The sequence below is a fragment of the Clytia hemisphaerica genome, unplaced genomic scaffold (assembly GCF_902728285.1).
Source record: "Clytia hemisphaerica strain Z4C2 unplaced genomic scaffold, Clytia hemisphaerica genome assembly, whole genome shotgun sequence".
Taxonomy (NCBI): domain Eukaryota; kingdom Metazoa; phylum Cnidaria; class Hydrozoa; order Leptothecata; family Clytiidae; genus Clytia; species Clytia hemisphaerica.
Window position 1 is genome coordinate 3,350,239 of NW_027103286.1, and position 21,749 is coordinate 3,371,987.

Consider the following 21,749-nt stretch of genomic DNA (forward strand, 5'->3'; position numbering starts at 1 on the left):
TGGGTGAACAAGGTCAATCTTTTGTGGTAATGACCAAATAGTTTTAAATCAATTATTTAGAAAGCTGATCAAAAATCAACAGAACTGCGCCTTTTAACGTACAATTTTTGTAAATTCTTAGTATCTCAATATTTAGATAAATTAAGTAATTATGTGTGAAGCAAACAAATAAGTAAACTCTGGAAATAAAAAGTGCGAATAATTATATGCAGTAAGGTGGCATGTTAAGAAAATCATGTGTTCATTCGATTGGTATGTTTTCCATCTCAACATCACCATTCGCTTTTCTTTCTGTGTCGTCATCTTGGTGTTCTGGCGGTGCCTCGGTCTCTATTTCTGGCTTTGCAGGTGACGTCACTTGAGGTGAAGGGTCCTCGTTGGTTAGCCTCGGTATTACAATACCTTCATCATTGTTATTCACATAATGAGCCCTGGGTAACCCTTCATTATCTAAGTTACCTCTTTTACGAAGCATTTCTCTCAAGTGATGTCCGTTCTTAGCTAACCTCCAATTCAACAGGACAACTGCAACGATGAATCCAACCATAAGGGCGAAGAAGACGAAAAAAATGAGGATCCCAATTTCTTCTTTCTTCACTGAAGTAACAGGCTCCTCGAAATCACACCTGGCTTGTTCAAAGTCGATGAAATCTTTGGCGAAGTACCCTTCATGTGTCTCCCCATCGTCAGACACTAAAGAAAAAGAAAAAGTTTTTCAAATCATTGAATTTGAAATTAAACTAAAGAATCATAAAGATATTATTTTCTGATTCATGACTCTCTTTAATTCGACGTTCTATAATTCAATACCCTCCTTTATTCGATGATATCGAAAGTCAACATTAACGAGAAACTCTCATAAACGACGTTCTACCAATTGATGAAAATCCAATGTTTGTTTATGTTTATGTTTCTTTTCTTTAAAGTTGATGTAATAGTCTGGGAGCAGAATTCAATATGTCGAGTTATAGACGACTTTGCTTAACCCAGAAGGTGAATGGGGTTGTTATACAAGTAGTGAGATAGTGACAGAGCTGGCACATTTTTAACACCTCCAGCAATGCCAAAAGTGAGTGACACTACAGAAAGTGAGTGACACTACAGAAAGTGAGTGACACTACAGAAAGTGAGTGACACTACAGAAATTGAGTACACGACAGGACGTGATTGACACCTTACAGAAAGTGAGTGTCACCACAGAATAAGTTTCCAGTGGTAAATAATTTTCTAGTTATCTATAAAAGCATTAAAGTCATTTTCCCTTTCGGAAACACCCGAAAACACCGGAATTTTACCAATGAGTGTTACTAAAATTGAAACACATGGGTCAAATTCAACACCTCCAGCACTACCTAAAGAATAAGTTCCAAGTGGTAAATGATTTTCTGGTTATCTATTAAAGCACTGAGCTTCTTAGTCTAATTATTCATAAATCATAAAAACTGAGTACATTGTTGACAATAACACCATCACCATGTGAAAGATTTTATATATAGGTAATTTTATCAGTAACAGGAAACATATGCGAGATAGCAACAATTCTTATTAAAGAAAATAACCAAGCTTATTTCTAATTGTAAAAGATGAATTTGGAAACGTTCGTTTTTTGAAAGTCTTCAAGGCATTTGATTGAAAATTCTTTAAGCGTTTATTAAGCTTGTACATTTTTTGAGGTAAGCAACACTGCTGCACATGTAAAAATCGAGTCAGGTATAAACAAGTCGAGGTTGATGAATTAAGCAAATCAAAGTGAAATTCTCAAATTGGAAGAACAAAAGAACATTAAATTTTGATGTTGAAAACTACTTTAATAAAGACAAGGAGGAATTTTTTATCATAATTCAACGACCCAACATTTGAAGTCCAAAGAAAATTCGTGAAGGAGGCTCAGAGGAGTACCCAGAGTCAATTAAATTACCACTATTGTCTAGCCACTGGAAACAGGTGTTCATAGAAGATGGTTTTTCGAACTTCACGAAAGTTGTTAATGAACGGGAATCAAACGATATATTTGCAATAGTACGCTGGATGGATGGAGAAATTGAGTATATAAAGTTGGAACTCTTAGCCGATGATCGATGGATTAAAAATCTAAGATTACAAAAATTTTAGATTGTTGAATAGGGAATGAATGAAATAGTTTATTTGAGAAGAAAAACAACAACAATGGTAGCAAAATTCAACGTGGATACACCAAATAAAAGATGTGTAAACGAATGTATTTAAGTTATTACTATAATCCAAAAACCCTATGTAACACTACTTTGAGCTAAAATCGTAGAGGCAATAAAAAGAACTAAGAAAACAAAAATATTTATTGCTTGATGGTAATATATTTCTAGCTTATAAAAACAATGTTATCATTTACAAGGATCAAATCTCATTCTTTCATTGCATCATTTGGAATTTGTCGATTAATTAGAAAGCGACGTTTTTCAACAGCAAAATCTAATGCTTCTTCAAAATCCATATCTTCCTCATCTCTAACCCTTTGTAAAGTTTCCATCACAGATTTATGTGTTTTATCCTTTTCATTGCTCGAAGAAAAAGGATTTTATATTTATAAATCTCATGAATTGATAAGTCAGTCTCTTGACATTCGTTCAACATGCTCTCCCAAATATTAAATGTTTCTTTAACACCTTGAGATTCTTCACTATCACTGGACATGGGCTCGCTGTCTGTAAAGTCTTCATCAGACTCTTCATCTTCTTCTTCAGATTCTTCAGGGTGAGCCTTTGCAACATGTCGATTATAATTGCTTTTATTGGAAAAAGTCTTTTCGCAAATGTCGCATTCATACATCGTGTTTCTCCCGCCGGTTTTAAACTTATTTGAAGAAGTAGCATCCTTACTTACGAATTTATATGCAAAACACAAGAGTAATCCGATATCGGGTTTCTCTTTAGGAGCCTGGTTTCTCTCTAAGATCTTTGTTTCTTCCAGATTACCTCCTAGTCTTTATTGGTCCACGTTCGTTTCTTGGTCCGGGACTAGCTTGAGAAATCTAGTCTTACTTGATCCTCTTTTGGGACTCCAGTAGTTCTTTACCTAGTCCTTGTTAGTCCCTTTTTGAGACCAACCAATTATTATTGGTGGCTGCAAAAAGTAATCCCTTTTTGTGTCGACATAGTCCCTTTTAGACTTCTATTAGGACTACCCGACTACCTTCCTGTTTCGGACTACTTAGTTTTGATAAACCTTTTTCGGAATTAGCTAAATCCTGTTTTGGATACCCAATTTAAGCTTCATGAGTATCTAATCCTCTTTTGTATCTACATAGTCCTAGCTTAATTATCCTTAGGATTAACGGGACTACCTAATCCTTCTTTAGAACTAACCAATCCTTATTGGGATTGCCAAATCCCTCTTTGGGATCAACTAATCCTCATTTGAGATTACCTGATCCCTCTTTAGGATCAACTAATCCTCATTTAGGATTACCTAATCCCTCTTTGGGATCAGCTAATCCTCATTTAGCATTCCCTAATCCTTCTCTGGGATCAACTAATCCTCATTAGGGATTACCTAATCCCTCTTTGGGATTACCTAGTCCCTCTTTGGGACCAACTAATCCTCGTTTAGGGACTAGCTTGAGAAATCTAGTCTTACATGATCCTCTTTTGGGACTATGTAGTTCTTCACCTAGTCCTTGTTAGTCCCTTTTTTGAGACCAACCAATCGGAACTGCGTGATTCTAGTTAATCCCTCTTTTAGGATTACTTAATCACTAGTTGGATCCTTTCTTCCAATTCATATCAAAGACTCATGGTATGTTGTTGTTGTTGTTTCCTTTTTCTTTTCTTTTCTTTTTTTTTTTTTACGCGTTTTTTGTTTGGTGTGGGATTTTATTATTTTGTTAGTTACACTCAGTAAAAGTCGTAACGACTGCTAAGAAATTAAACTATGATTTAAACAATGGATGTAAAGCTAAAGCATCCTTTTAGTATACTCGTTAGCTGTTTAAGAGGTGCAGAGAAATCTGTTTTTGCTCAAAATCTTATCAAATACAAAGATGATGTTTTCGATAAAGAGTTTGATAGAATAGTATGGTTGATCACCAAGCATCAGGAAGATGCTTATCAATTACTTGAAACGTTAAAGTTGATCGGATTTATATTTATCCCTAAATTTGACCTTCACTGCACTTCTGACGGGGCCCGGGGCGTAAGCCCCGCCTTTGGCGGGACTTACGAGTGTAACTAACAAAATAATAAAATCCCACACCAAACAAAAAACGCGTAAAAAAAAAAAAAGAAAAGAAAAGAAAAAGGAAACAACAACAACAACATACCATGAGTCTTTGATATGAATTGGAAGAAAGGATCCAACTAGTGATTAAGTAATCCTAAAAGAGGGATTAACTAGAATCACGCAGTTCCGATTGGTTGGTCTCAAAAAAGGGACTAACAAGGACTAGGTGAAGAACTACATAGTCCCAAAAGAGGATCATGTAAGACTAGATTTCTCAAGCTAGTCCCCAAACGAGGATTAGTTGGTCCCAAAGAGGGACTAGGTAATCCCAAAGAGGGATTAGGTAATCCCTAATGAGGATTAGTTGATCCCAGAGAAGGATTAGGGAATCCTAAATGAGGATTAGTTGATCCCAAAGAGGGATTAGGTAATCCTAAATGAGGATTAGTTGATCCTAAAGAGGGATCAGGTAATCTCAAATGAGGATTAGTTGATCCCAAAGAGGGATTAGGCAATCCCAATAAGGATTGGTTAGTTCCAAAGAAGGATTAGGTAGTCCCGTTAATCCTAAGGATAATTAAGCTAGGACTATGTAGATACAAAAGAGGATTAGATACTCATGAAGCTTAAATTGGGTATCCAAAACAGGATTTAGCTAATTCCGAAAAAGGTTTATCAAAACTAAGTAGTCCGAAACAGGAAGGTAGTCGGGTAGTCCTAATAGAAGTCTAAAAGGGACTATGTCGACACAAAAAGGGATTACTTTTTGCAGCCACCAATAATAATTGGTTGGTCTCAAAAAGGGACTAACAAGGACTAGGTAAAGAACTACTGGAGTCCCAAAAGAGGATCAAGTAAGACTAGATTTCTCAAGCTAGTCCCGGACCAAGAAACGAACGTGGACCAATAAAGACTAGGAGGTAATCTGGAAGAAACAAAGATCTTAGAGAGAAACCAGGCTCCTAAAGAGAAACCCGATATCGGATTACTCTTGTGTTTTGCATATAAATTCGTAAGTAAGGATGCTACTTCTTCAAATAAGTTTAAAACCGGCGGGAGAAACACGATGTATGAATGCGACATTTGCGAAAAGACTTTTTCCAATAAAAGCAATTATAATCGACATGTTGCAAAGGCTCACCCTGAAGAATCTGAAGAAGAAGATGAAGAGTCTGATGAAGACTTTACAGACAGCGAGCCCATGTCCAGTGATAGTGAAGAATCTCAAGGTGTTAAAGAAACATTTAATATTTGGGAGAGCATGTTGAACGAATGTCAAGAGACTGACTTATCAATTCATGAGATTTATAAATATAAAATCCTTTTTCTTCGAGCAATGAAAAAGGATAAAACACATAAATCTGTGATGGAAACTTTACAAAGGGTTAGAGATGAGGAAGATATGGATTTTGAAGAAGCATTAGATTTTGCTGTTGAAAAACGTCGCTTTCTAATTAATCGACAAATTCCAAATGATGCAATGAAAGAATGAGATTTGATCCTTGTAAATGATAACATTGTTTTTATAAGCTAGAAATATATTACCATCAAGCAATAAATATTTTTGTTTTCTTAGTTCTTTTTATTGCCTCTACGATTTTAGCTCAAAGTAGTGTTACATAGGGTTTTTGGATTATAGTAATAACTTAAATACATTCGTTTACACATCTTTTATTTGGTGTATCCACGTTGAATTTTGCTACCATTGTTGTTGTTTTTCTTCTCAAATAAACTATTTCATTCATTCCCTATTCAACAATCTAAAATTTTTGTAATCTTAGATTTTTAATCCATCGATCATCGGCTAAGAGTTCCAACTTTATATACTCAATTTCTCCATCCATCCAGCGTACTATTGCAAATATATCGTTTGATTCCCGTTCATTAACAACTTTCGTGAAGTTCGAAAAACCATCTTCTATGAACACCTGTTTCCAGTGGCTAGACAATAGTGGTAATTTAATTGACTCTGGGTACTCCTCTGAGCCTCCTTCACGAATTTTCTTTGGACTTCAAATGTTGGGTCGTTGAATTATGATAAAAAATTCCTCCTTGTCTTTATTAAAGTAGTTTTCAACATCAAAATTTAATGTTCTTTTGTTCTTCCAATTTGAGAATTTCACTTTGATTTGCTTAATTCATCAACCTCGACTTGTTTATACCTGACTCGATTTTTACATGTGCAGCAGTGTTGCTTACCTCAAAAAATGTACAAGCTTAATAAACGCTTAAAGAATTTTCAATCAAATGCCTTGAAGACTTTCAAAAAACGAACGTTTCCAAATTCATCTTTTACAATTAGAAATAAGACTTGGTTATTTTCTTTAATAAGAATTGTTGCTATCTCGCATATGTTTCCTGTTACTGATAAAATTACCTATATATAAAATCTTTCACATGGTGATGGTGTTATTGTCAACAATGTACTCAGTTTTTATGATTTATGAATAATTAGACTAAGAAGCTCAGTGCTTTAATAGATAACCAGAAAATCATTTACCACTTGGAACTTATTCTTTAGGTAGTGCTGGAGGTGTTGAATTTGACCCATGTGTTTCAATTTTAGTAACACTCATTGGTAAAATTCCGGTGTTTTCGGGTGTTTCCGAAAGGGAAAATGACTTTAATGCTTTTATAGATAACTAGAAAATTATTTACCACTGGAAACTTATTCTGTGGTGACACTCACTTTCTGTAAGGTGTCAATCACGTCCTGTCGTGTACTCAATTTCTGTAGTGTCACTCACTTTCTGTAGTGTCACTCACTTTCTGTAGTGTCACTCACTTTCTGTAGTGTCACTCACTTTTGGCATTGCTGGAGGTGTTAAAAATGTGCCAGCTCTGTCACTATCTCACTACTTATACATCGTTGGAACGGAAATTTTATGCTGATTATGGAAACCCGGGTCTTAAAAAGTCCATCCTGGACAAAATTGCAAACGAGGCTGGAGTTCGCACTCCGTCGTGGTGTTTTTTCGATTTTACCTGTTTTAGAAAATTGCTTACTGTCGGCAAAGTTAAAGGTTTTAGAATTTCATTTTTTATGCAAAATGCTGTCAATAGAATGTGTTAATAGAAAAAAATTCAAAAATGTCGAAAAAAAATTTTTTTGCACTCCATCTTGGAGGATTTTGGCAAAAAATCGATGTTTTTTCTTAAAATTCGTCAAAAACTAGTCATTATGAAATTATGTAAGAATAAGTCCAAAAATACTTTCCTGCTAAAAATACTATAAAAGAATAAGAAAGTATAACAAAATAAGGAAAAATCGGCTCAAAACGCTATTTTGCACTCCATCGTTGGTGTTTTTAATGAAAAAACGTGATTTTTGGTGTTTTTAAAAAAAATATAACATTTTCTAGCTTTTCTAGCTTTTTCTTTGATCTACGACTGGAAATCCTTTCTTTCTCTTAGAATCATTTTTATCAAACACAAAATGCTAAAATATTCTGAAAAATGACCCTCCTTCGCTGGGGTTTGAAGTCAAACTCAGTATTTTGTAAGCCAAAATTCAGTATTTTTACTTAAAATTCGTCAAAAACTAGTCCATAAACCACTGAAATTGTGTCAAAGTAAGTCCAAAAATACTATAAAAGAATAAGAAATAATAACAAAATAAAGAACAATCGGCTCAAAACGCTATTTTGCACTCCCCCGTTGGTGTTTTTATTGAAAAAACGAGATTTTTCGTGTTTTTAAAAGAAGATATAGCATTTTCTGGCTTTCCCTTTGATCTACCACTGGAAATCCTATCTTTCTCTTAGAATCATTTTTATCCAACACAAAATGCTAAAATATTCCGAAAAATGACCCTCCGTCGCTGGGGTTTTAAGTCAAATTCGGTATTTTGTAAGCCAAAATTCAGTATTTTTACTTAAAATTCGTCAAAAACTAGTCTATAAACCACTGAAATTGTCTCAAAATAAGTCCAAAAATATTTCCCTGTTAAATGTTTATAAACGAATGAAGTATAGGAAATATAAAAGATGGCTCCAAATGCTATTTTGCACTCCTCTGTTGGCGTTTTCTTTGAAAAACGGGATTTTTGGTGTTTTTGAAGAAAATATAACATTATTTAGACTTATTTACGAAGCTGGAAATCCTATGTTTTCCGCTAGAATTTTTTTTCCAACACATATGCAAAAAAATATGAAAAATCACCCTCCTTCGCTAGGTGTTAGGCCAAAGTTTAGTATCTTTGCTTAAATTTCATTAAGAACTAGTTATTATCCATTGAAATCAAGCTTAAGTGAGCTTTTTAAAGTCACAGAGGTTCAAAATGTTCCAACTTGGACCGGCTGCCGGAAAATTTTGCCACTGAAACTGTCTCCTCCAACAATCATCGGGAATGGTCGTTCACTCCCTGCATCACTGACTGATGCTGATGAAGTCTACAATATCTTGATCAATGTGGGGAAGATCCTACGTAATCTAGGACAACAAGATCAACGTGTTACCGTTGACCCCCCCCCCTACTACAAAAGTACAAAAGAGTACCCAAATGGAACAATGCGAATGCGAATTTCAGGGTTTTCGGTGACACGGTATCGGGCTTTTTCTGTTCGGTATTTCGGTATTTTGTAAAATATGTACGGTATTTATATTCAAAATGCTGCTAGTGATGGTAATATACCCATAAAACTTCAGCATTTCGGTATTTTACCTATGGAATCTAGGTATTATTTCCGTAACTCTTCCTGAACTATATTCTTCATGAAGAATTTTCCAAAAATTACCTGCGGCGCTAAACTATCTTCAAATTTAGAAATTTACTAAGTACACCCCTGTTTCAAATACGTTTGGCACTTGTATACTTATCCAACCGTCATAGTCCTTAAACAAGTGAAAGCTTTGTTGTTTTGCTAAGTTTTTGTACTAACTTTAACGAATGTGATGGCACAGGAAAAAATCTTCAAATCCCAGGCCTGGAACATGGCCATTTTCGGGGTGGGAAATGTCCGTTTTCGGGGTTGGGATTTGCCCTGGAAAAGTGAAACAACTACAGGCCTGGTAAATGACCATTTCCCAGGCCTGGGATTTCCAAATTTCGGGGTGTATAATGATGATTTTCCAGGCCTCATTTCCCCAATGAACTTAACTGAGAACTAAGTCAAAGATATCCATAAAAAGTAGCGTTTGAGGTACTTAGTTTTCATAAAAATATCAGTCCAAAACATGGTGTAAAAATCGAAATTTTCTCCTGTCCCTGAAAACCACGGTTGCGACTCCTCCGTCACGAAAACCTCAGTTCCTCGATACTAATTGTACGTCGAAATTAAGTCATTCTTTTACCATATGCTGTGATCGGAAAATGTAAACTAAAACTACTACTACTACGTTTGAGTTACGACATTACGTCATTCAGATCCCACATTCATTCGCTTTGAAAGTCTCAGCAGGTAGTTATTAATGCTCAAAACTTATTTCAACAATATTTGTGCAGCTTAAACGCCTTATTTCCTCCATTAAGCGCCACCATACCACCCCCTTGTAAGCGCTGTAACTAAGGTTTAAGTTTCAAAATAAGCGCCGCACCTCCCAATGCGGCTGGAAAGTGAAGAATCTTCAATAGCAATTTCGTCCTAAAATGTAAAAACCCAGGCGAAGGAGAGCAATTTTTCATATTTTTTTGCATATGTGTTGGAAAAAAAATTCTAGGAGAAAACACAGGATTTCCAGTCGTAAATCAAAGGAAAACCTAAATAATGTTATATTTTCTTTAAAAACACCAAAAATCTCGTTTTTCAATGAAAACGCCAACGGAGGAGTGCAAAATAGCGTTTTGAGCCCACTTTTCTATTTTCTATACTTCATTCTTTTAAAAACATTTAGCAGGGAAATATTTTTGGACTTACTTTGACACAATTTCAGTGGTTTATAGACTAGTTTTTGACGAATTTTAATTAAAGATACTGAATTTTGGCTTACAAAATACCGAATTTGACTTAAAACCCCAGCGACGGAGGGTCATTTTTCGGAATATTTTAGCATTTTGTGTTGGATAAAAATGATTTTAAGAGAAAGATAGGATTTCCAGTCGTAGATCAAAGGAAAAGCTACAAATTGTTATATCATTTTCTTCAAAAACACCAAAAATCTTGTTTATCTAAAAACACCAACGGAGGAGTGCAAAATAGCGTTTTGAGCCCACTTTTCTATTTCCTATACTTCATTCTTCGAAAAACATTTAGCAGGGAAATATTTTTGGACTTACTTTGACACAATTTCAGTGGTTTATAGACTAGTTTTTGACGAATTTTAAGTAAAGATACTGAATTTTGGCTTAAAATTACTGAATTTTGACTTAAAACCCCAGTGAAGGAGGGTCATTTTTCAGAATATTTTAGCATTTTGTGTTGGATAAAAATGATTCTAAGAGAAAGATAGAATTTCCAGTCGTAGATCAAAGGAAAAGCTAGAAAATATTATATTTTTTTCAAAAACGCCAAAAATCACGTTTTTTCATTAAAAACACCAATGGGGGAGTGCAAAATAGCGTTTTGAGCCGATTTTTCTTTAATTTGTTATATTTTCTTATTCTTTTATAGTATTTTTAGCAGGAAAGTATTTTTGGACTTATTTTGACATAATTTCAGTGGTTTATAGACTAGTCTTTGACGAATTTTAAGAAAAAACATCGATTTTTCGCCAAAATCCTCCGAGATGGAGTGCAAAAAAATTTTTTTTCGAGATTTTTGAATTTCTTTCTATTACCCTATTCTATTGACAGCATTTTGCACAAAAAATGAAATTCTAAAACCCTTTACTATGCTGAGAGTAAGCATTTTTCTAAAACAGGTAAACTCGAAAAAACACCCCGACGGAGTGCAAACTCCAGCCTCGTTTGCAATTTTGTCCAGGATAGACTTTTTAAGACCCGGGTTTCCATAATCAGCATAAAATTTCCGTTCCAACGATGTATAACAACCCCATTCACCTTCTGGGTTAAGCAAAATTGCTATTTTGTGATTCTGCTCCCAGACTATAAAGTAGTACAATGTGTACTTAGCTCGAGGCTAATCAATATCAACTATTAATTACAAATCTATCTAGAAGGTTGATACTCAAGATCAACTATTATTTACAAAGTAATTTAAATTCAATCAATGAAACCAACGCCATGGATAAAAGTGCGACAGTTTCGGCAAGGACAAGTAGTGGGCCTCCATTGCTTGATTTCTTTTTTAAATTCATCTAGGTTTTTAAGTTTTTTAAAGTCATCGGGAAGGGTAGCCCAGATTTTAGGTCCCAGGAAAGCTAAAGACGATTTTCCATTCATTTCACTTTCAACTACTCTACTACGAAAGGAATTCATTTTTCTCGTTTTGATCTTACATTGGTTTTTGAGAAATATTTTACTTTCTGATTCATTGAGTTTTGATTTAAATAGCTCTGTGGATAAGGATTGAATTGCTCGTTGATGGAAGGTGGAACTGTTGTCAAGTTTCAACAGATCATCGAATGATGAGTTGTAGTCTGAGTAAACGATTCTCAAGCATCTTTTATGTAGATTGTTTATTTTATCCTCTAGAGCTCTGCTATGAAACATCCATATGAGAGGACAGTAATTGAAGTGGCATTTAATGAAAGCATTCATCAAGCGTTTCTTTTTTTCTAAAGTGAGATATGTGCTCATTCTGGCTAAGGCGGTTATTTTCAAACTAGCTTTCTTGCAAAGATTTTCTATATGCGATTCAAACGTCAAAAGATTATCGAAGGTTACTCCAAGAATCTTTGACGTTTTGGTATTGAAAACAGTTTCTTCTCTAATATTTAGATAGAGCGAGTCGTCAATGATGTTAACTATTAGCTGACATTTGTCAGCATTACCAACCATTTGATTAATCGAAAGCCATGTGAAGATTTTTTCTGCTCCAGAGCTTAGTTTACCACTTACTTCAATCCAGGTAGGAGCACCAACATAGGGTGTCGTATCGTCCGCATAATTCGCAACCTTAGTATCCTCAATGATGAAAAAGAGGTCACAGATATAAATATTGAAAAACAGAGGGCCAAGGATTGATCCCTGGGGAACACCATCCTTGATCTTGATCCAGTTACTCAGTTCGTTGCCTACTTTTGTCCTTTGTTGCCTATTTTCTAGATAACTCTTGACTAACCCAGTGGAAAGGTCATCGAACCCGTATGCACTGATCTTTGCTACAAGTAATCTGTGGCACATGCAGTCAAAGGCCTTAGAAAGGTCGATGAGCAGTGCCCCAAAAACATCTTTTTTGTCATTGGCTAGCTTCCAGAGCTCTTCCATTGGGAGAAGAGAGGTTTGAGTGGAATATCCTTTCCTGAAACCACATTGTTGTTCATCAAAGTAGTGCTCAAAGTATTCTGATATTTGATTGTGATATACTCTTTCGTAAATTTTGGATATTACCGGCAGTATACTTATTGGTCTATAGTTACTTTTATCGTTTTTAGAATTTTTCTTGTAGACTGGGGTGACTGTCGCGAACTTGGAAATGTTGGGAAAAAAGCCTGAGCTGAAGGAGTCATTTATGCTTATAGAGAAGCAGCTTGCAAATAAGTGAGAGTATTTTTTAATTATTTTCGCTGGTATATCATTTTCCGCTTGAGACTTATTTGTCTTAAGGTTACTAATTATCTTCTCTACTTCGTCTTCGGTGGTGTTTCTAAACTTGAAGGAGTTTTCATTGTTTGATACCTTTTCTTTTATTTTGAGTATACTAGGGTGGTTTCTAAAAAGCATTATTTCATTTTGAAGAATATTATCAGAAAGTTCATTGAGAGGCACTGGTTCTGTTGGTGGTTGATTGAGATCTAATTTTTCAGTGATATTTATGAAGAATTCATTAGACATTTTTGCAATTTCTTTATCATCTTTAATCAGTTCATCATTTTCGACTAAGGTTATTTTCTCACTTATTGGTCCTTTATTAGAGAAAAAAGGGCGCACAGTTTTCCAAAATCTTTTATTGTCAGTGATTTGCTTTTCATCCAGAGATTCATAAAATCTTCTTTTAGTGTTTCTCAGAAGATATAAGCATCGGTTTCGCTGTTGGTTGTAATTATATTTGTTGATGTTAGAGGGGTCTTTTCGTTTAATGTTATTAAGTCGAGATCGATGCATCATGGCCTTTCGTAGTGATTTTGTCATGAAAGGTTTATCATTACCTCTTAGTATTTTAGTTTTTATCGGTGCTTCAGCGTTTAGAAGATTTACTACACTTTTCATTTTATGTTCAAAGTTGCGATTCGACTCTAGTACTTGTGTTAAATGATTTTTGAAAAGATCTTCGTTAAGATTTTTGTAGCATCTATATTTAATGGCTTTAGGTGGACACTTTTCAAAAGTGGTTTTTAAGACGCTTATTGTGATGTTGTGAAAGTCCGATAGGCTATTAGATACAGAGGAAGAGCCCTGAAAAATTCTTTGGTAATTTGTTAGCATCAGATCAATGCATTTCGGATTTTCTGCGTTTTTGAAGCACGTAGGTTCATTTATCAAGCTAGAAAGCTCCCTGCTAGCAAGAAACTCAGGCATTTTATGTTTGTCGATTTCACAATTGAAATCTCCCAGTAGTAAAAGGCGGTCATGATCTCCTATAGAATCAAGGCTATTTTGTAAAAGCTCTAAATGTGAATTTATATTGTCTACATGTGGATTATAAGAGCAACCCAGTAGCCATTTTTGCTTCTTCAGATTGACCTCGATGAATATAGCTTCATAATTCTTGTCTTTTAATACGAGTTTAGAAGGAATGATTGCCGTTTGAAACTTTTCAGATCCCCCTTGAAAATCGAATTAGAGAGCATCAACTGTACTTCTTTATGGCTCAAAGGCTGTCTCGCTCACTGGAAGAAAATGTGTAAGGTGCAAACCTTGGTAGCTGAATTTCAGTGTCTTTGTTTTGATTGCGCGTTCGATCTTTGTAGCGATTTTGTAAAGATGATTGATGTTTTCATTCAGCATTGGAACGATACTTAAAAGCAGGTTCACGTGATCGCCACTTGTGATGAACTGAAAAAAAGTGAAAATTAAAGCGAGATAAATATTTAGTTGCATTACTTGAAAAACTTCCTTAGAGCAATCTGATATGAGTCTCGGGCACTTAAAGATTCCTATCTGAAAAGTTTCAAACGGCAATCTTGTACCCAGAGCCACTTGAACCACGTTTTCAATTTTACTGATGGACATGATACCATTTTTTTATTCGTGAGTGCTATCAGAATCATAAAGAAGTGAACTAAAGAGACTGGGTTCAAGTTTGTTCAAACGGCTACAAAATATGATCAGTAGTCTAGCTGAAAAACTGTACAATTTCAAATAAAAAATTCATACGTAAGTTAAGGGTCCCATTTTTGCATTAATTTTGGTCGCTATAAAAGTCTAAGTGTACATTGGTTTGATGGGAAAAGGTAAAAAAATAAGGATCGTCCGTTCTTTTACGACAGATACTTGATGGTAGAATTTGAAAGTTCTGCAAAGAATAATAAAACATAACAAGGTACAAACCTCCATCATAAATCTTCCTTCTTCTCTTCGTTCCGTGAACTCTTGCAATGCTTTCAAAATGGTAGCTTTCAAATGTGAGATGGTGGATATCTTTTGGAAGGGGATTCCCAAGACGAATAGTTGTACGGTGTACAATTTACCGTTCACTTTCAAACAATCCCTGATGACGAAAAAAGATACAGAAGGCTCAAATATGGAATTAATCTGAATCGCAGACCTCTATAGATATATACTTCCTATAAGAAACTCTTTTCGCTAGAGGATGAGCAGAATCTTATATGCCTAGGTTAAACTAAGGGCAATTCGATAACTGATATTTTACACCCTTATCTCACACACCTTGGTAGAAATTTTCCTGTATAGTAATAATAGGGAATTACTATGTTTTTTTGCAAATAGTGATCACCAATTTCAACATGTCTTATTTCCACACGGGATCATTTCCAAACGCGTCTGTCAAAATACCTCATTGGCCCATATTCGTCGCTGGCGTAAAAAGGGCCAATGGATAGGAATTAAATAAGGGTCAAGCTAAAAATGGGAGAATCAAGCTTTGGCGTAATAAAGACCGGCGTAAAAGGAGCTGGCGTAAAAATGGCCGATAGCATGGACGCTTGTTTAAAAAGTCAACGTAATTATGTAAATCCTAGTCTCCTTCGTTTTCACAACTGGACGAAATAAGGGATTTCCAATCTTTACTTTCTTGTAAATATGGAAATATGACTTTTCTATATTTCCAATTCTGAAATTGATTGAAACATCATATTTCCAAAAGTTGGAAATATTTTGAAAATATGATTTTTCAGATTTGGAAATATTAAGCAGTTTCATGTTATTATCCGACGCGCGTAAATAGCGACATTTGATTGGCTTCTTTGCTGTCCAATATTTTCGAATATATAGCTTCCATGGAGGCTACATATTTCAAAAATTGACGTCACACAACGAGTTCAATGACAATTGAGCATCTTCTTTTTGACGTTACGTCACAAAATAAAAATAAGACTTTTGAATAAAAAACTACCAAGAAACCAGATTTACGAGCATATAAATTGGAATTATGTTTGAAAACGAGAAATATTTTAGCGATGAACGGATAATAAACCATTTATTTGGACGCAGTCTCATCCAATATGAAAAATATTGGGCTACGAGAAAAGATATTGGACTCGGCGAAGCCTCGTCCAATATCTTTTCTCGCACGCCCAATATTTTTGCATATAGGATTCGACTTTGTCCAATAACTGCTTAATATGGTATTTCCACAACTTTGGAAATATAGAAAAGTCATATTTCCATATTTACAAAAGTATATGGAATTATCATATTTTCAAGATATTTCCAGGATTGGAAATCTCTTATTTCGTCCAGTGCACTCTACCTGATAGGATTTTCAAAATCTTCGTCAGTCACTTCGTGTTTGTAATCATAAATCTCCATTTCGAACGATTCCTTCGTATAATTGCCATAGTAACCAACTACACGAACAGGTACTTGTTTCTCACGCAGGTTGCCAAGGGAACTGATCTCGGTTACATTCTTCTGTGTGAAATACCATTCGATCTCGTTAAACCCATCCTATAAAAAGTCCGGATGAAAAACATAATGTAACCAAAGAAAGTTCACTCAGTAAGTGGCCTGGGAATCAAATAGGGTTGTCCAAGATCATGCAATTATTATTGAGTACTATAAGGTCGAGAAGAGAGAGGATTGAGCGAGCAGTCAAATAAACGAGCGGCTATGCGTAATAACAAGAGAAAAATTAATCCAAATAAGATTTGACGACAGTGACTTAAAAAACTATAACACTTAATACTTGAAATTTGCTCAAGCTTTTCGGTTTTCTTTAGCTGGTCATTTTTAGTCTACACAATAGACAGATCCAGGCTTTTAGGCCTTACTCTTGGTCTATAGGCGGCCACTAGTGACCCCCACCGGGAATCGCTTATTAATAGGTTTGAACATAATAGACAAAATTCACAAAAGATGTTTATCAATAGAGATTTTAAATAAAAGAATGTTTAAAACACAGCTGATTGGCTTAGGGTTCGAAACTCTCTATTGTTTCATTAAAACCTCAGTGCGCATGCGATTTATCTGGAGAATTTCAATATTCAAAACAAGAGCAGTGCTCATAGCCCGAAGAGTAGCAGTTTTACGCTCGAAACGAAGGAAGATATGACGTAGCCTAGTCATTTTGGAATTTGCGAAGGTGAGAAGAAAACATCTTACCTCTCCCAATTGATCACTTCTGTAGATCCATACATCACACGGAACGCCGCGCACGAAACGTTCGCCTTCATATTTGAACTTATCTTTAAATTCTTTGAGGTGAAGGAAAGCTTCCCTGGCGTGAACCCAATGATGTTTGTTTTTGAAGTACGGGAAGCGTGTGGTTGCAAGGTCTTCGATCGTTTTGTTACGACATTTCATGGGTGAGAAAGATTCATATAAAATACCTGTGGAAGTGAGTGGGAAAATATATAATTGTTATGTTGGGTAAAAGAAAGTTCATCTGACTAGTTAAGCCCATGCTGTATGTAAAAGTAAGTTTGTGACCGCAGTCGAGGGCGACGGAAGGGCGTCACTCTATTCCCTGGATTTCTCCAATTATCCTTTTACCCCTCTTTTTACTTGCTGAGTATAAAGCAGAGAGGTATGAAGTAGCATTTTGAAATGTTTGGTATGACCCGGCTAGTATCCGAACCCACAACCTTGGGTACCGTAGCAGGATGCTCTAACTGCATGGCATGGAACAGCGGCACTCCCTGCTAACAGGAATGAAATATGATTGTCAATAACCAGGAACCCTAAAACACCCCTGTCTCACTGCCCCGGTCGATCTTCTTTCCTCAGTGGGGGTAAAAATCCATATTGAAATCCAAATGAAGATAGAAATTCTATTGTTCCAAGGTTAAAAAATCCAGTGGCGGGGATGGTTATGGAGTGAAATTTTAAACATTGAATTTCAAGTGGGGATGAAATCAAAGTCAATTTCCCAGTGCAGCTAAAGTTTCAGGATATTTTCCCGACGGGGACGAAATTTTTGACAAATTTCCCAGTGGGGATGGGGTCCCGGTGGGTCTTTGACACAGGGGTGAACTACAGGCTTCCTGAAAATATTACTGCTTATCATCCTGGTTAGATTTTTATGTCCTTTTAAAGAAGATTAATTTGTTGTTTTTCTTTTTATGGTTCTGACGTTCGAACCAAAATTTTTGTTATTGTTTGGGAATAAGGAAAACAAACTCTTGAACACTGTTTGTGGGATCATGGGATATCGATTATAGGGTTAAGCGTACTATATGGAGCGGAGGCGTAGATAAATAGCGTGACCGTATTTAGTGATTACATTAACATGTTGTTCTTTTCTATTATCAAAATCAACTGAAGTTTTGCAATAAGGAAAAATGATTCTTTGTTTCAAAAGTGGACCTATATTCTTGAAGCGGGACTTAATAATTTTCTTCTCCTATGGCTTTAAGCCTTCTTAAAAATTAAGAAAAATATAAATACTTGCAAAAGCCATTAATGACTTCGAAAGAATTTCACAATGTCTTTAAGGTTGACGTAATGAGAATGTCAAAAAAACATCACAAACTTTTTATGACGTGAAAAGTTTCCATAAAAAAGGATAGGCTTTAAAGGATAGGAACAAATTTGGAGCACTTCATATCTGAAAAAACCATCAAGGAGCGAAGATGAAATTGGTCACCATTTGTTTTCTTTTTCTTTTCATCCAGCTTGGAGAATGTATCAGTGCACTGGGAAGGACAAACTCTGTCGATGGAGGAAATTTGCCAGAATGTAAACCTTCAATGACCAAACTGTTAACCTTCCAGAAGATGCATTATGACTTGAAGAATGTGGAGCAATCCAAAAAGTTGTATTACTCTGAGAAGTATACATCCAAAGCCAACACTGGTGCTATTAGATTCAGGATCTCGGAAAACAAATGCACTTATTACATTTCTTCAACCTTTGAAGAGCAAGTAGACGGGGACACCATTTCTCAAGAATATAACAAGACCGTTAGCACACCTGTTGTTGTAAACGGACAGGTCATGGCAGAGGCTATCTTTGACCGAAGTGCAATTCACCGTGGTAAACAAAGCAACCATCACGAAAGAAGAATCATCAATTCGGAATTTCAATGCGAGAGCGAAGACACAGATGTGATATGCAAGGCTGATGTTTACCTGACGGAATATCGTATCCCTTACAGAGCAGTATTCGGTTTGAATACCTATCAATGTCAACGAGAGGGCATGTATGTCATCAAAAACTACCCTGATGTTGTTTTCGATAAAGAAGCTATATAAAATGTCCACCGAGAATGACGTATGAGACCATTAAAAAAAGTACTTGCTAACTAAAATAAATATGAGCATTAACAGTTTGTACTTTAATACCACAGCAACTGAGTCAAAATTGCAGACCTTTACAAAACCTATACAAAGAATTTTTTAGTGGATGCCAGCAGCCGAATACACCTTTTCGACCGTAGTCGCGCGGTCAGACGCGTGTCACTTTATCATTTAATTATCCCCCTAAACTCGATCCATTCCTTTTTTACACCTTTTTCTATTAACTATAGAGGTGCGAAAAGACTGGGACGGTTTTAGGGTGGTAAAACGGACTTTTATGAGCCTATCACGTTGTAGTGAGCGACTGGTTTCTAATCTGCCAAATGTACAGATTTGTAACATAATTCCTATGTAAAGTATTTATCAATTTAAACATATAATATTAGAATACCAATTTACTACAATACCTTTATTGTTATCCATGATATCTTTAACTGGTTTCCAGTCCCCATCTTCTTTGATGTGATGATCATTTCGCATCATGTCGTTTTTCATGTCCCAAAAGATCTGTAAAATTGAACAAAAAATAAATTCTAGTGGTTTTGTGCTACACTTTGAATGACAGAGGGTACAACAACGATTCAAAGGGCTTTTGTTTCAATAAATATTCTCCCTATATATTCTTCATCAGAGTATGTTGAAAAAGAAAATTCCTGATATCCTGTCAATACTAATTGCGTTTATTTAGGTCACCTTATGAATTCTCAGACAATAATGATTCGATCTCAGGGATTTAGGATCTCAGGGGGATTCCCCATTTATTCTGGTCAATAAATAATCATTGAGATTTTAATTTTATGTTGAAAATTTTTAAGACGGATCCATTTCTATGCAATTTAGCCCTAAACCCCCCCTAAAAAGGTTAAGGCAAGCCAAAATGACCGAAAGGATCCAGTCACCTTGTAGTTAACAGCAAGCCACAGGTTGGAATAATTAGCTAAAGTACGCATTCTGATTGGTCGATATTCTACGTTGAAAGTCATTTGCTCAGCAACCTCAGGGATGGTTTTGTTGTTCGAAGTGACATTTGCACAGTATGTACCTGTTATAAATAATAGAGAATAGATCGGTGTCATAAGAAATTCTCCTTGAATATGAGCAAGGAATAATCCTCATGGAAGAAGTAGAACCATTTTCGGTATTTACTAACAAGCATGAAAGGCGCAGCCACAGAAACGTGCTGATAATAAACATTATGGCTTTGTTGGTATGGGTAAATAAAACATTAAATAAAACATCTTTTCGCATCATAAGATGAGCTGGTTAACAAAACCTACCGAGAGGAGGCTGTAATTCTTCGAGAGTTGGTTCAACTTTACGGAAGCCGAAATAATCATAAATGGAATGTCGATGGATCATGGTATTGGATTCTAGGATTCGGACCAACTTCATATCACCGGATGATGTTTGGAAGAAATGATAATCCACGGTTTCGTTCCCACTATGACGCTTCCAGTGATGGCAACTGAAAGAGAAAACATTGTTCAGCGAGTCTGTGAATAAATAAATAAGACTCAATTTATTATAATATTGTAATTACTGGCTGAAAAACATTAATATCAACATCACAACATCATAACCATCGTCGACGCAATACACAGGTTGCGAAGTTAAAGTCTGAAGACAAATCACATTTTTATGGGTGTTTGTTAAATGACATTTATTTCTGATTGGTTCGAATTTATTGACACTAATAAAGTTATCAGCTGTAAGTTGTAAAGCAAGAAACACGGGAATAAAATCACGTGGATGTTTTGACTGCACTGATATAATTTTGCAACCCGTGTATTGAGTATTCATAAGAAGCTGCTGGTTTACTTGAACTTGAATCGTGCTAGAAAAGTCTACCTGCCTTTTCAATTTGGCTCTATTAAGTCCCTTACTCTGGGGAAAAACATCAACCGACGGGATTGATATTCTCCAAAGCTGCTAATTCAAAACTACTCTACTCGTTGAAATGATCAAATCTGATTCTGGCTAAATTTATACCTCAAATTTCGAACAACAGTTTCGCCTTCATAAGTGTAATTGTTCGATTCAACGTCGCCGACCAGTTGTGAAGTCGTGGCGGCCGGTGATCGCCACATTTGCGCCACATCCTTCACATGTCGAGCTGTATTGTATGTGAACCGACATTTTTTTCGGCCGTCCGTCGTGTCAACAAACTTCGCCTCTGCTTTGTCGAAGTCGAAGAACACAGCCATGTTTCTTACAGTTACGGTAATGTTCTTTGTTCTTTGAGATTCGAAATAATAAGAATATTTGTTCTGTTTTCGGTATTCTCTTGCTGTATATATGACGTGATTTACATTCATATCACTTTTTACTTCAACACCGGTCGTATAGGTGTCCGGCAACTGTGGAAACTCCATAGCAAAGCTTCTGGAAAGTCCAAGCACCAAAACAAAAAGTACGAACTTCATCATGCTGATTTTTCTAGATGAAACTCCAAAAAAAAGTATGCCAAATATAACCTGTTCAAGAATTCAACATCTGACTTATAACCCAGAATGTTCTCAAGAGCTTTATAAACTAATTTTCATTAGCAATTTGCTTACTAAAGCTCAAAATTTAATTTGAATCGTTTAAGTTATGGACCGTTCAAAACGAACGTCTCTTAACTTTCCTTCTTTATTCTCTTCTATGAATATCACTCAACCTCACTCAAATACAGACTAATCAAAAAAACGGTACATATC

The 21,749-nt window shown here is 35.6% G+C and overlaps 1 protein-coding gene across 1 annotated transcript; it reads right to left on the reverse strand.

The window, feature by feature from the left end:
- Positions 1 to 99: 99 nt before the first annotated feature.
- Positions 100 to 21,744, reverse strand: LOC136807479 (uncharacterized). The gene is made up of 9 exons (XM_067064063.1): positions 21,040 to 21,744; positions 20,328 to 20,515; positions 19,950 to 20,092; positions 19,458 to 19,557; positions 16,916 to 17,142; positions 16,065 to 16,261; positions 14,684 to 14,843; positions 14,050 to 14,188; positions 100 to 693 (listed from the first exon to the last, which is right to left on the reverse strand). The coding sequence occupies exons 1-9, from the start codon at positions 21,474 to 21,476 to the stop codon at positions 242 to 244; spliced, it is 2,043 nt and encodes a 680-aa protein (XP_066920164.1). The 5' UTR covers positions 21,477 to 21,744; the 3' UTR covers positions 100 to 241.
- Between the last annotated feature and the right edge of the window lie 5 nt (positions 21,745 to 21,749).